We start from the raw sequence: 14,074 nt of genomic DNA on the forward strand, positions 1-14,074 counted from the left end.
CCTAGTGGGCTTGTTGACCAGAAGCCACAGCGGTGACAACAAGAGGCCACCGGTTAATTGGGAAACTGATGCTGGTTTGTTCTGTGTGAAGCATTGGTCAAAGTTACCAGCAGGGAAAACAAGAGGGAGCATACACAACAGTGCTACTTGAGATCAACAAAACGAAAAGGCTGATCCTGTGACTGGGTGAGCAGCAGCTGCTCAGTACCCAGCCCTCTGCGATCAAGGGTGTGCAGGGTGAGCCAAGGCTCGGGAAGCCACACGGCCAGCACACTTGGGAACAGCACGAGCCCTGCTCAGAGGTGATGCAAGAGCGTATCAGTGTTTTAGCTCAGAGAAACACCAACTGCCAGTTGAGGCTGGGAACTTGCTCTTTTACCAACTGATGAGAGAAGTAAGTTTTCAAAGCCTGGATGTCTTTGGAATCACTGAAACATATTTCACTCTATTTTCTTTCATGATTCTTACAAACACGGCTAACTCTGAGAACACGGGAATTCCATTCACAGTTTGTCAGTATTCACAGTCTGTTAGTATTTCTGCTAACAGATCTATATACGTATTTTTGTACACACGCCACAGTTTTGGATATTGGGACCATAAACTTGTTCCTATTAGCTGGATATTTTACACATTACACACTGCCAGGATCATCTCTCACTTGCGGTTTTTGGAGCAAGAACCTGTCGGTATTAAGATTGCCACCACGAAACTACCTGATGGTGGACTAGGCCAAGCTGTCCACACCTGAGTCTTAGAGTCTAGGTCCTGAGTCATAATGAGTTCACCCTCCAAGGGCTTCAGCGTGCCAGGCACTGGTCAAGCCTCCTCTCTGATGGCTGGAGGCAAATTCCTAAGCCTGATTAAAAATGCCACTGGTGATGGGGCACCTGGGTGGCTCAGTCGGTTGAGCATCGACTTCAGCTCAGGTCATGATCTCGCGGTTTGTGGGTTCGAGCCCCGCATCAGACTCTGTGCTGACAGCTCAGAGTCTGGAGCCTGCTTCGGATTCTGTGTCTCCTTCTCTCTCTGCCCCTCCCCCACTTGTGCTCTCTCTCTCAAAAATAAATACATGTAAAAAAAATTTTTTTTTTTAAATTGTCCCAATGACGACTTGTTCTCTCCAACCACAGGAAGGATGTTGGGGCTCTGTGTCCCCTTTACCCAGTCACATTCCTCTAAGAACCCTACTGTGCCCCGAGGCAGCTGCAAAGACCACAGACATCCTGATTTACATAAAATTATCTCACTCCATTTTATTTAAGATTTTTTTTCTCCAGTTAGTAAAAGAAAGATGTGTCTCTCTTTGTACATATATACAAGTTCAGTTATAAAAATAGACAGCACATTCAAAGAGAAAAAAGGCTTGGCATTTTTCTGATTCCCTCTAAATAGCTTCTGTACACAAGAGTCTGGGTTTGGGCAGGGGAATCTCAATGATTTAAATTAAATGATTCCCCTACCAACCCTACTCCAAAAAAAAGTTTTAAAAATCAATCTGTCTAAACTCAATTCCGCGATTTTCAGGTGTGCAAATTAGAGGCTGGCCCTCCCGGAAGCACCCGCTCCACCAGGGACATCAGGCTGGGGGCAGGCAGGAACACCTCCCATGCAAACACCACCCCTTTGCCTCTCTGGGGGGAAGCAAGCTCAGGCGGGTGGGGCTAGGGCCGGGAGGGTTGGTGCTGAGCTTTGCCCTTTCTCCATCCTCTCCACCTCACTCCTGCTGTCCCTTCCTTTCTCAGTGCAATACAGACAGTGCATACAGCCAAGCAGGGGGCTGAAGGGCAGGGGTGGGGAGACTGTGCATTCAGGAAGGGTAAGGGGAGTTGCAAGAGGGGCAGTGAGGATGTCCTGCTGATTGAGGTGGCTCCTGGTCTCTTTACTGGCTTCTGGGAGTCCTGGGGTGGAAGCTGCTGCTACGGTTGCTGGTGGGACCTGAAGGTTCTCTGGCGTGAACCATGCAGGACAGGGGAGGAAATGCTGGGGAAACAAGTGCCTCCGGCATGCCTCCTCTAGCCTCTGTCACCCTCACAAGCCACTACCTTCTTACACTCACTGTTCTCTTCAGTGCTGACACTCTGGCAAATGGGGTCTGGAGACATGGGGAGCTGCCCAAAGACTGAGGATGCCAGATACAGGATTTCCTCCCTTCTTAGCCCGACAGGAAATCACAGCCCTAAGAGTGGTCTCCACTATGGAAGGTTCTTCACAGGACTTGCACAGCTTTTGCAAGGGACATGGCCAGAGCCCAAGAGTGAATGGGGATGGAGACTGTGTGCCTGAGCATCTAAAGGGGATCTATGTCAGGCTCTTCCCCAGTGCGAGGTTTAAGACGTGGCTGTAAAGTTCATTTGAGATGCTGCAGGGCCGATCTCTGTCCTTGGGCCTTCTTCCTATAGGCCACCCCATAGCACTCCTCTTGACACACAGGTGAGAAAAGTGCTCACACCAAGCACCTGCCTGTCCTTCCCTTGCTGCAACTGGTCATCTCTGCCCTCTGACCTGGGATGTAAGATGCTGCACTGGGCAAGCCATCCAAAGACCACTTGCGGGCCAGGACTCTAGCCCCTCGTTTGGTTGAAAGAAGCTAGAGGGTTCAGGTAGTTACCGTCCTCCAGAGGGGTTGGTGCCTTTGCCCTGTTTCCGGACCAGGGAATCTGGGGCTAGGCTGCTGGTCAAGTGGAGGCTCTTGGGAGTCCCGGGAACATTATTTCCTTTGCTTAAAGGGGAACTCAAGGGAGAAGAGGCGCTTGAAGGTCCAAAGTCAGCAAGGCCAGCAGGCCGAACAAGGGACGTCTGCAGAGGACTGCTGGCCGAGATTCCTGTGGGAATGGAGAAAGAGACAAGAAGTGTATAGGTAGCAGGCCTGTCTGAGCTGCCCTGGTGCCTGACCTTGGTTAGTCTGGGCTGGAGGTGAGGCTGTGGAGAACCCCTCTCCCTGCCACTCCTTGCCAACCTCTTCTTAGCACAACCTCTTACTTGCTTTCCTGTCAACTGTCTTTTCAGTAAGAGGGATGTGTTTTTAAGAGAAAAATGATACCTACCTAGCCTTCTCCACATCATCTCATCCACAAGGACAAGATGTCTCCTTGGTGCTCAAGGACACAGCACACATTACACAAATGCGGGCAAACCAAGGCTACAGGATGGTATGTAACTTCCTAGGCGCTAATGTATTCTCTTACACATTCCTTCTTCCTTCTTGGGACACCGCTTGTGAATAACTGCTTCTTTCTTAACTTCACAAGATGTCCTCCACTCCCCCAAGACCTGTAGTTTCAAGGACCCAGTTGAAACTGCTCCTCTTCAGTGATGGTTCTGTGGGTGACAACTCTTTTTCCTTCATATGAGCCAAATCCATTTACACCTGATAACACAGTGTCTAATATGTGTCAATTGTTTCTTGTGGACTGATTTTACTTTCCTAAAAAAGCGTATTAAGCACTCGGTGGGCAGACGGCTGTCTCTTCCTATCCACAGTGGAGCTGCAAGAGATCTGTGAATCAGTCCATTCCCAGTTACCAAGCACTGTTGTTTTTCTTGTGAACTCTACCCCTGCTGCCTCACTTACCCCTCCTGCCTCTTCTCAGACCAGGTCTCCAGAAGAAAGTCTGATGGGTGTTATACTCTGCCCATCTGTGGGTGAGACAGCCTGCCATGGCAGCCTTGGCTGCTGGTATGACTGTTGTTTTTCAAGGATGTGATGAGCTGGCAAAAGGTTAAGAAATGCTGGACTAGCCTATTATACTTCATATTTGTAGAATGAAGAAAATACGTGAAAGCAGAGATTCCTGCAGGAGGAGGAAGTGGGGGAGGGCAGCTGACATTCACTATAATAAGCTAATGCCCGTACCTGCTACAACAACACTATCAGCTAAACATGAAGCCTAGGTTGTGACTGGGGAGAGAGGTCAAGCAGTCAGTCATAGATGTCCTACCAGCTATGGTTATAATCATCCTCCGCGTGTCATGCTCACCATAGCCACTTTCTTTCTCACTCTTTCCAGAGCCCCTCATCACACACTTCATAAGCCCATCCCCACCAGGTCTTGCCCTGTTTTTCCACTCTTGACTGCTACTGCTCCTCTTAAGCACAGCCTGACTGACCTGCTTTGTGACCCCTGATAGGCCCAAATCTTTGTCATCCTTCTTTCTGAATTACAGATTGGCAACTTCATATTCAGGCCCATGGCTCCTCCTTTTTCCGGGCTACAACTACAATGAAGGCCTCCCCTCTGTTGTCACTCAGTACAAGCATACTGCTGTGCACTGCTGTTTAAATGTATTCCATGGAAAACTTCCCTTCTCACTTCTACCGTAAACTCCAGAGTGGGGTCCATGCACACGAAGCACGAGTGATGGAGCACACATACTTAGGTAAATGTTAACTATGCTGGCCTGGACTACTGAAACGTGAAATGCTGGTCTTAGGGAAAAAAATGAGTTCTCAAAGCAGGAAGAATTCTGATGGTTTAAAATAGTATAGTCCAGAAATACAACTCTCTCCTTTCATAGTTACCTCCACTTCAAAGGTGAAACTGTACTAAGTCACAAGGGCAAGGGGAGAGTCAGGACTGCTCAGTGCAGAAGCAGAACCCAAGGTGGCCTTTGGGAAGGAGCTTTCTGGCCTGGGAGTGCCCTACCTGCTTTCCCAGAATGCTTAATAGACCCTCCAGACTGGCCCTCACCAGAATGGAGCCTGCAGCTCACCCTTGCCCCCTGAGGCCTCCGCACCTTTAGACACGTTGTACCCGTATGCAGCATAGGCGGCTGCGGACGCTGCCGCAGCCCCTGCTTTGGCTCCTGCCATAGCGGCAGCACTGCCTGCAGTGGACTTCCGGCTCCGGCCTTTCCCTGCTCCTTTGGCTGTGCTTCCTGAACCTTTGGGGCGGCCTCGGCTTCGCGCTGAGTGACCACGTCCTGCGGCTGGCATTTCCTGAATGGAAATTCCTGTGGGAACAAATGGACCAAGAGGTAAAAAAGTCAACATGTGATGTTAACAGAATTTTCCCCTAACAGGGAGGGCTGGCTCTCAGGTATCTCAGGACTTCCAGGGAGGTCTCTGTCCCCATTTAGTGGCTGGGCCAAGGAGTCACAGAGTTAGTAAGAATTCTAAACAGCTAAAACTAGTTCATTACTAAATGAACCTCAGGGGCGTGCTCTCTGATTCATGTGCACACCTCAACATGCTCCTGCCCTGGAGAGTCAACTTTTACTCCCAAGATTTAAATCTAGAACTCCTCGAGAAACAGCAACAACACTGGGCCCCACAGAACAAACACTGGAAAGGCCCAGAAAAGCAAACTTTAATTAAAAACTAACAAAAATGAAGGTGAAATATGAAAGATAGGGCTGACTAGAAAACAAACAAGTCTGAAATCTTTATCAAGTTCTTTCTCACTTTCAGTTGACAGGGCTACTGAAAGAATGAGCCTGTAAGTTTTTGTTTTTACTCCACTTGACTCTTCTTTACACAGCAGAAAATGTCATGATCTCAGACAGAACTGGGACCTTGGTCAGCACCAAACCAATGCTTCTCCTGAGGCAGAGGACCAGGCCCAAGCTATATAAGACAGCAGGATCACTTACCATTCACGGTGTCTGAAACGGAGCCCGTTATGGAAGCAGGAGAGTTGGTGGCTCGAGACTGGGGGGCTGAGGAGGCTGGGTCATCCACGATCACCAGCATATCACTGCTGCTCTCATCGGGGGGGATAGAGCCAGTGTGCAGTTCACTGCTGATGGAAATCTGGAGGAAGAAGGATCGAGATCACCACCATTCCTGATACCCAGAGCCCATGGCCCTTGTACCCACGTGAGGATGTGATTCTTAGGCTATTTCTCTCCTGCCTGGCTTCACTCCAGAGGGTGAAATCCCCTGCCTTGGCTCCAGAGAAGCCAGCTTGTCCTCATTTCCTTTCCTCCTTACGGATTCCATGTGCAGCCCCCTTCCCCAAGGCAGGAGAACTCCAGGAGAAGCAAAGGCTACAATGTCAGGATGCAGTCTCCACTGCTGTGATGAAGGCATCTAAAAGGAGCCTCACCTCACTGAAAGGGCTGGGCATGGCCGAGTCCACACTAATGAAGGAGTCGTCCCCGTCAGCAGAAAGGTTGGAGTTATCAGCCGAGGGAACAAATGGAATTACTAGGTTCACACCCTCTTTTCTCCTTTTCCCATCCAATTCATCTTCCTTTTTCTTCTGGGAACACACAAATGAAGAAATATGGAAAAAGCATGAAGACAGGCATCAAAAAGAAAAGCTGAGTTGGTAAAGAAAGTGAGGATAGAAACCTCTCTGTAAACTTTCAGGTTTTGTTTTTTGTTTTCAATTAGCATACTTTTAAGGAAAGAAAAAACTCCTATGGAAGGAGGAAAGAAGAGCTCAAGAAGAGTTTATGTATATTCCACCCCAATAATACGGAGTTGAGAAGTAGGCCAGTCACACTGAATCAGAGCCGCACTAAGCCTCACCCATGGGGGTGAGCTCCACGGTCAGCTTCCGGCATGTCCAAGCTGCAGCACTTAGAGGGGTTGAACAGATTCAGTCCTACAAGAGGGAGGCCAGTGCCTTTAGTATATTTTCTGCACATCTGTTTTTACTCTGCTTTCTTTTTAAATATGCATAAGGAGAATGAAAGCTATCATATCCAAGAAACTGTTTTTTTTTTTTTTTTTGTCATTTTCTCAGTTTACATGTAATTGCTTACGGGTTGAGCTACATTAAGCAGTTCTAGAACCAAGCTCAGTAGGGTGCTGTCACAGATTAGGGACCTGAAATCATTGAATGTGCTTGGAAAATTCTGGAATCACATTCAGCCACTGCATCTAACTACATTTGTATCTACATCTATATTAGGGTTAATGTCATTGCGTAGTTTATACTACCACTGGGGGTTTATCTGAAACTTCTGTGCTCAGAGTGGGGATGGCTTCTGATGCAAACTCAGAAAACCCTACAATCTCTTATATTAGAAAGCCACCTTTTCTTCTTTGATGTTGTTTCTGCATGTTAGAGCTATTTAAATTCTAAACAGTAGTAAGTAATGGGTTAGAGATTTGAGAGTGGAGTCATACATAGTTCTTGGATGTTTCAACTTTGTAAATATAGTGAATACTATATTTAGTGAGTACTTTCTAACCTTCAGGTTAGAAATAGTTTTGCTTAGGGGTGCTTGGGTAGCTCAATCAGTTAAGCGTCCTACTTTGGCTCAGGCCATGATCTCGCAGTTCATGAGTTCAAGTCCTGCATCAGGCTCTGTGCTGACAGCTCAGATTCTATGTCTCCCTTTCTCTCTCTGCCCCTCCCCTGCTCATGCTCTCTCTCTCTCTCAAAAATGAATAAACTTAAAAAAATTTTTTTAAATAAAAAAAATAGTTCTGCTTAGCAGAAGGTACAACTGAGGGTGTAGATTTTACAAAAGAAGGAAAAGGGACATAAGGCCCAATACAAGCTTGGATAAGGGGAAGAAGTCAACCTCCACTTAAGACAGAACAAATTTAAACATGTGGCCAGACAATATGCTTCAGACAAACCAAACAGTTCAAGGAAATGAAGCATGGACAACTGTTGGACTTGAGGGCCCAGAGCTATCAAGATGTCTGAAGCTCATGGCAGCTATCTTGCTCAAGACAAGGGGCTCAACAAGGGCTGATGAAGGGCTTACCCAATGGTAAGCCAGGCCCACTAGAAAAAATTAGGAAGCACTTTCTGGAAGGTAGCAAAGTGGTTCCGAACCAACAATCCTTGGCATAACTCTGGGAACCTAGTCAGAACCAATGGGCTGACTCCTGCAACTAGAATAAATCCTGAAGGCCTCACTTCGATTTACTTGTCAATAAAGACCAGGAATAAAGATCACTGAAACAGGGGCGCCTGGGTGGCTCAGTTGGTTAAGCATCTGATTTTGGCTCAGGTAATGATCTTATGGTTCATGAGTCTGAGCCCCACAGACAGCTTGCTGCTGTTAGCCTGCTAGTGCAGAGCCCACTTCATATTCTCTGCCCCTGCCCCACTTATGCTCTCTCAAAAAATAAATAAAATATTAAGAAAAAAAAGATCACTGAAATAATATTCTGGTAGAAACAGCAAGATTGGGAGAAATGTAGGGGAACTACATCCCAGTTAGCAGCTAGCCTAGTGGGCTCAAGTGGGAAATGTCAAAAGGGAGACAAAACACAGCCTGAATTTTTGGCATAAATTGGACAAAAAGAGATGAACAGACCGGGCAGTGATTTATTTTGCTAACACTAGATGACATTGAATGGAACACTAGCAGAATTATGGTAGGATTGGACATAATGACATCTTAGGCCCTAAGATTCTATGGAATCTGATAATGTAAGATCGATCCATCTTACCCACATTTAGCCTTCTGCTCTGTAACAGTTTCAACAAATGATTTCCATAATTACATGTGACCACAGAGACAGCAGGTCTGTGTAGGGGGTACTGGTCTAACAAGGCTTCATTTCTGTGGATCAAATGTCAATCAGCACAGAACTGTTGTTACTTATAACATATAGCTGCTGGAGCTGGATACCAACTAGTAACCAAGATGACAAGCCATGTACCCAAAGCCTTTTTGTAAGCACCACTCTGCCCCACACCGGTCCCTGTTGGCCACCTCAAACTTGAGATACCTTCTCTGCATACTTTTCCCGCTTGCGCTTGCGCTCTTTAACTCGGTTGGTTTCCTCCTGCTGCCGTTTCTCTTCTTGCCGCAGCCTCACTATCAAGAAAATTGTAAAGATCTGATGAAGTACCTGTGTTAACTGTAATCCTCATTCTCTGAAATTAAGGTGGCCATACCCCCTGATATTTGTGTTCCAGGGTACGACTTCTAAGACAGATAACTGGTGTTTTTTTTTTAACTTGGAGAAGGAACAGAGTTCTTGGATTCTTAACAGTTTTTTGGGTTCCAACTACTATTTGGTTTCAATGTTTTGGGCCTTTCCTTGCCTTTCTTCTTTTTCTTTTCAGCCTTTTAAGATCTCTGCACTGTACAGATCAAGTATGGTTGGAGAGTACTGAAAGGTTTTTAGAAGGTGGTGGTAAATGTGAGCACTGTAAGAAAGGAACCTCATCATGCTTTCTTGTATGATGCTATGAAATACTCAGGGGCTCATAAGGTAATTCTGAAACCAATTGTTCTCAAAAGCCAGAGATACATGGAAGAAGTGTTATAGAAGTATGGTTCTCAAACTTCTCCATGAAAACATTTCTTCGGTATATGCTAACTAATTTGGATGTAAATTAAAAAAAAAAAAATAAAATAAATAATTTTAAATAGAACTACCCTGTGACTCAGCAATTGCACTATTAGTTATTTATTCAAAGGATACCAAAATGCTGATTTGAAGGGGCACATGCACCCCAATGTTCATAACAGCTCTATCAGTAATAGCTGAATTATGGAAAAAGCCTGTATGTATGTATACAGGCATACCTATATATGGTACACACACAATGGAATATTACTTGGCGATGAAAAAGAATGAAATATTGCCACTGGCAACCATGTGAATGTAAGTAGAGTGTATTTTGTTATGTAAAATAAGTCAGAAAAACAAATATCATGATTTCACTCTTGTTGAATTAAGAAACAAAACAGATGAACATATGGGAAGGAAAAAAAAATAAGGTAAAAACCGAAAGGGAGGGAAAACATAGGGTTTCTTAAACACAGACTGAAATCTGAGGATTGTAGGAGTGGAGGTGGGGGGGATGGGCTAAATGGGTGATGGCCATTAAGGAGGGAATTTTTTGGGATGAGCACTGTTATATGTAAGTGATGAATCATTAAATTCTACTCCTGAAACCAACAGTATACCATATGTTAACTAAGTTGAATTTAAATCAAAAATAATATGAAGAAATAAATTCTCTTTCAGACATCAAACAAAAACAAAAACATTTCTTTGTGCAGAACAGAGTAAATTCGTCACTGCTGAGGAGTCTAGGGATACAGCTTCCCTGATGTAAATGAATTCAAAGTCATGTTACTTTTAAAATACATGCAAATTTTGCCTTCTACTCCATAACACATTCTTGCTTGGGTTTTAATACAAGTTATTAACATAAAAAATGTTTCTCCCCAAATACAGTCTTTGGCTTTGCTTACCCATGGCGCATAGCCAAGGGCCTCTACCATTTTCAGATATGTGGGGATAGAGAAACATCTTTTGCAGGGAGGAAAGGGCTTTAGTTTAGAGTACGTACATTTCTTCTCCAGTTCTTCATCATCTAGAAGAAGACTAACCACCTCTTTGGGTTTCAAGGTATCTGGTTTGAAGTTCCCACCAGAAATCACCATCCGCTGAATCTATACCAAAGCAGATCGAAACATCACTACCAGGCACCCATTCCCTTATGGCAAATATTCAGAAAGAAGGCAACATCTTTCTCAATCTGCTCCTCTGGCACTTAGATTCCCCATTTCCTCTCATTCATCTCACTGGATCATCCAGATTATTTGTCCAACACAAAGAACAATGAGAACTTCTTTTGCTTGGGACTGCTAATTGAGAGCTAGAAGATCCAATACTGAAATCAAGATTAAAAAAAAAAAATACACAAACCCCAAATAATCGTTTCTTTGGAAACTAACAAATCTGGCATACAAATTAGAGGCTGTCAAATCAGGAGTCCTATGATGAGAGCTCCTTCTTCCCCTGAATGTGAAAGTACGTGAAACACAAGGGCTATGACTGATGTCGCCGCCACATGAACAATAGCCCTATCTAGGCTGTAGAAGCCATTTAGGTAGGAAAGGAATGAGGAATGAATAGCCAGAGCAGTACAGGCCCTGATTTTATTTTCTATTCAGAAGAAATTTTCTCCCCTTCGTGATGAACGAAAGGCAAGCATCTTAGCCCGGTAAATGTGGCTGGACTTTCCAATTTCTTCACCAGTACAGTACTCCCTCTACCTTGTGCTTACCTCACTCTTCTCCTTGGCTCGCTGTAGAATGCGTTCTTCAATGGTGCCTTTACAGATGAGCCGGTACACAGTAACCTGTTTTGTCTGCCCCAAGCGGTGGGCCCTGTCCATGGCCTGTTGGTCCACAGTGGGGTTCCAGTCACTATCATAAAAAATCACCTGAACAGGCAGGACAAAAATACAGCAAAGACTGAGGCATTCTCACAGAAAAACCATGGATTCTGAGAACAACCCAGCCGCTCGTCATCTGCAATAGTTTGATGCCAGATTTTTTTCTATGATAGTAAGATGAGCCAATATCCACTCATAAAACCAAGCCATCCCTTCACTTGCCCGGGGCAAAATAGATACACTCTAGCTTTTTTTCACGGTTTTCACATTTAAAAAAAGGGAACAGAGACACTATTAATAGTTAACCCTTAGTGCTTACCATTTGCCAGTCACTGTTCTAGGTGTTTTATGTGTGTTAACTCATTTAAATCCCATAATCACTATGACTTAGGTACTACTAAGACTCCCATTTTATAGATGAAGAAACTGAGGCACATAGGAATTACAGAATTTATCCAAGATCACATAGCCTAAGTAAGTGGTAGGCCTGGGAGGTGAGGGATATGAAAGCCTTCTCTCTCTGGCTCACCCCTGCCCCCCTTTTTTATAGTTTTTATTTAAGTAATCTCTAACCCCAACGTGGGGCTCAAACTCACAACCCTGAGATCAAGAGTCCCATGCTCTTCCGACTAAGCCAGCCAGATGCTCCTGAAAGCCTTCTTTTTAACACTAAGCTTACCATGGTAAGAAAGACAGGCATGGATTTCCTGGCATTCTCTAGCTCCTATTTCCTGTCCCTTGAATTCAGCAAAGAAATGTTTAAAAAAAGGGATCCCTGGCAGCTACTTTTAGTTTGCTAAACAACAAACACAAATGACAACAAAATGTACACCCCTCTCCTCTATCCTATCAATGACCCTACAATTAACAGACTCCTAAATTCTTAGCCCTAAGGCTACTATCGAATACAGGGGGCATCCTGAAAGAAAGCCAGTTCCAAATTATCCTTAGTCTCTCCCATGTGCCCTCATCTATATAGAAGCAAGTCACCAAATCTAGCCCCTGCTTCTTGAGAAATGAACTAATCCTTTTTAGAGTTCACTGTCCCTATCATGCAATGGCCCTCACCACCTGTGCCTGGCTCACTGCGGCAGTCAGACCAGCAGGCTTTCTAGGGCTCAGTCTCCCTTTTCTTCGGTCTACTTTGGATACCACTGTAGGCCACTCTACCTCTGTGCCAGTTATGTGATAACACACCAACTCCAAACTGCCCTCAATAGTCAGACCCTGCTATGCTGAGCCAACTTCATCACCATTCTTTTCTGAAATAAACACGCTCCTTCCCTTTTGTCAGGTCTCTTCAGCATTCCTCACTTATGTTTGTTTGTACCACTTTTTGCTCAAGCTGCTTTTCTGACCTGGAATCCCTCACTTCTGAATTGGTCCTTTATAGGTTCAGTTCAAGTTTCCCACTGTCAGGAAGGCCTGATTTATTTCTTTCTTCCCTTTTTTTAAAAAGTAGGCTCCATGCCCAATGTGGGGCTTGAACTCACAACCCTGAGATCAAGAATCGCATGCTCTACTAAATAAGTCAGCCAGGCATCCCGGCCTCCCTGATTTCTCTTGCCTGTAACAATGTCCCTTTTTCCTATTTCTCATGGATTCCGAGTAGACATAATAATGGTTAAAATCTGTTTAGCACTTACAACATATCTGGCCCTAGGGTGCATACGTATTTCACTCAATTTTCACAAAAACCTGTATGTTTCTTTCATCTTATAAATCAGGAAGAGACTAGCCTGAGCTCACAGTCTTAACAGTCTGCTTCCACAACTTGCATTATTAAGAATACCTTGCATTGCCTATCCTGGTCCAAGTTCCCACTTATTTACTATCTTCCATGGGTAACCAATTATTTCATGTGTATTATGTAAAAAAATCTCCATATCTAGGGGCACCTGGCTGGCTCAGTGGGTAGAATATCTGACTCTTGATCCCAGGGCCATGCATTCAAGCCCCATGCTGGGTATGGAGCCTATTTAAAAAAACAAACAAAAAAAACTCCCTATCTAGTCTTACTGTAGAACAGATACCATCCATCACTGCCAAGTAGAATTCCACAAATACTAGTCAATGAATACTAGACTAATCTCTAAGGGGACTGATCAACACTAGATTAAGCCTAAAAATGTAAACTGAAGAGTGATTCACTCCAAATGAATTTATTTGTTCTCTCATTTAAAATACGAGGCAATTCTGCCATTCTCTGCAGAATTAAGACTTTGAGTGAAGATAGACAAAAGGCATTGGCATTTTCAAAGCTCTCGCTTGTAATAATAAAACCTCCTGTGGCTCTTTCTTATGCTGCTCCTTTTGTCTGGGTTTTACATGAGGTATAATCCCGTAATTTTTAGCATTAAGAATCCTTGGGGAGAAACTACAAACTGTGTGCCAAAGAAAAAAAAAATCAGTGTGAAAACTTACTGTTAATCCATAGTGTCCACAGACCTAGGATTTCAAAGTGCACAATGCTTGCCATTTGTAAAGGAGCATAGCAAACCTGATCACAGGATATTTTAGAGATTCAATAGGATATGCAAAATTCTAGAAAATCTACTTTAAACTTTCAGAGAGAATAAGGAAGAGAAGACAGAGTTAAATGACAAGGAGGACTCCAAGTGGACTCGGGGGAAACACTACTTGCCCAACATACCTAAAATATCTACATATGTGGAAAATGACAGCTGATGTCACATCCAAAAGATAATACTTTTAGTTAGTTACCTAAGCCTGAGGCAATGGTACAGCATCAATTCACAATGGGAAATTCAATCTTATGAATCATTTTATAGGTGCTTCCTTACACATTTACATTTTTTCCTAGAAGTCTCAGTGGCAACCAAACCTGATTCAACTTGTGTTTTTTTTTTTTTTTTAACTCATAAACAGGAAAAACATTAAAGCATGGGAGACAGGTCTGAAATTTAACTTCAAAACAACCCCTACACATTTAGTGGCTAATTATCATTTAAATAGGTTAAAAGAGGTGGGGAATTTGGGAGGACAAGAATAAAGTTAAG

At 44.1% G+C, this 14,074-nt stretch overlaps 1 protein-coding gene across 1 annotated transcript in view; it reads right to left on the reverse strand.

Moving 5' to 3' along the window:
- Positions 1 to 1,236: 1,236 nt before the first annotated feature.
- Positions 1,237 to 14,074, reverse strand: part of INO80 (INO80 complex ATPase subunit) — a 134,087-nt gene continuing 121,249 nt past the window's right edge. The window contains exons 30-36 of the mRNA XM_049613385.1: positions 10,944 to 11,102; positions 10,224 to 10,326; positions 8,645 to 8,733; positions 6,048 to 6,203; positions 5,593 to 5,752; positions 4,738 to 4,953; positions 1,237 to 2,825 (exon numbers count right to left, since the gene is read on the reverse strand). Of these exons, the coding sequence (XP_049469342.1) occupies positions 2,608 to 2,825; positions 4,738 to 4,953; positions 5,593 to 5,752; positions 6,048 to 6,203; positions 8,645 to 8,733; positions 10,224 to 10,326; positions 10,944 to 11,102 (1,101 nt within the window). The 3' untranslated portion in view covers positions 1,237 to 2,607. The remainder of the gene's footprint in view (positions 2,826 to 4,737; positions 4,954 to 5,592; positions 5,753 to 6,047; positions 6,204 to 8,644; positions 8,734 to 10,223; positions 10,327 to 10,943; positions 11,103 to 14,074) is intronic.

Source organism: Panthera uncia (assembly GCF_023721935.1).
Source record: "Panthera uncia isolate 11264 chromosome B3 unlocalized genomic scaffold, Puncia_PCG_1.0 HiC_scaffold_1, whole genome shotgun sequence".
Taxonomy (NCBI): Eukaryota; Metazoa; Chordata; class Mammalia; order Carnivora; family Felidae; genus Panthera; species Panthera uncia.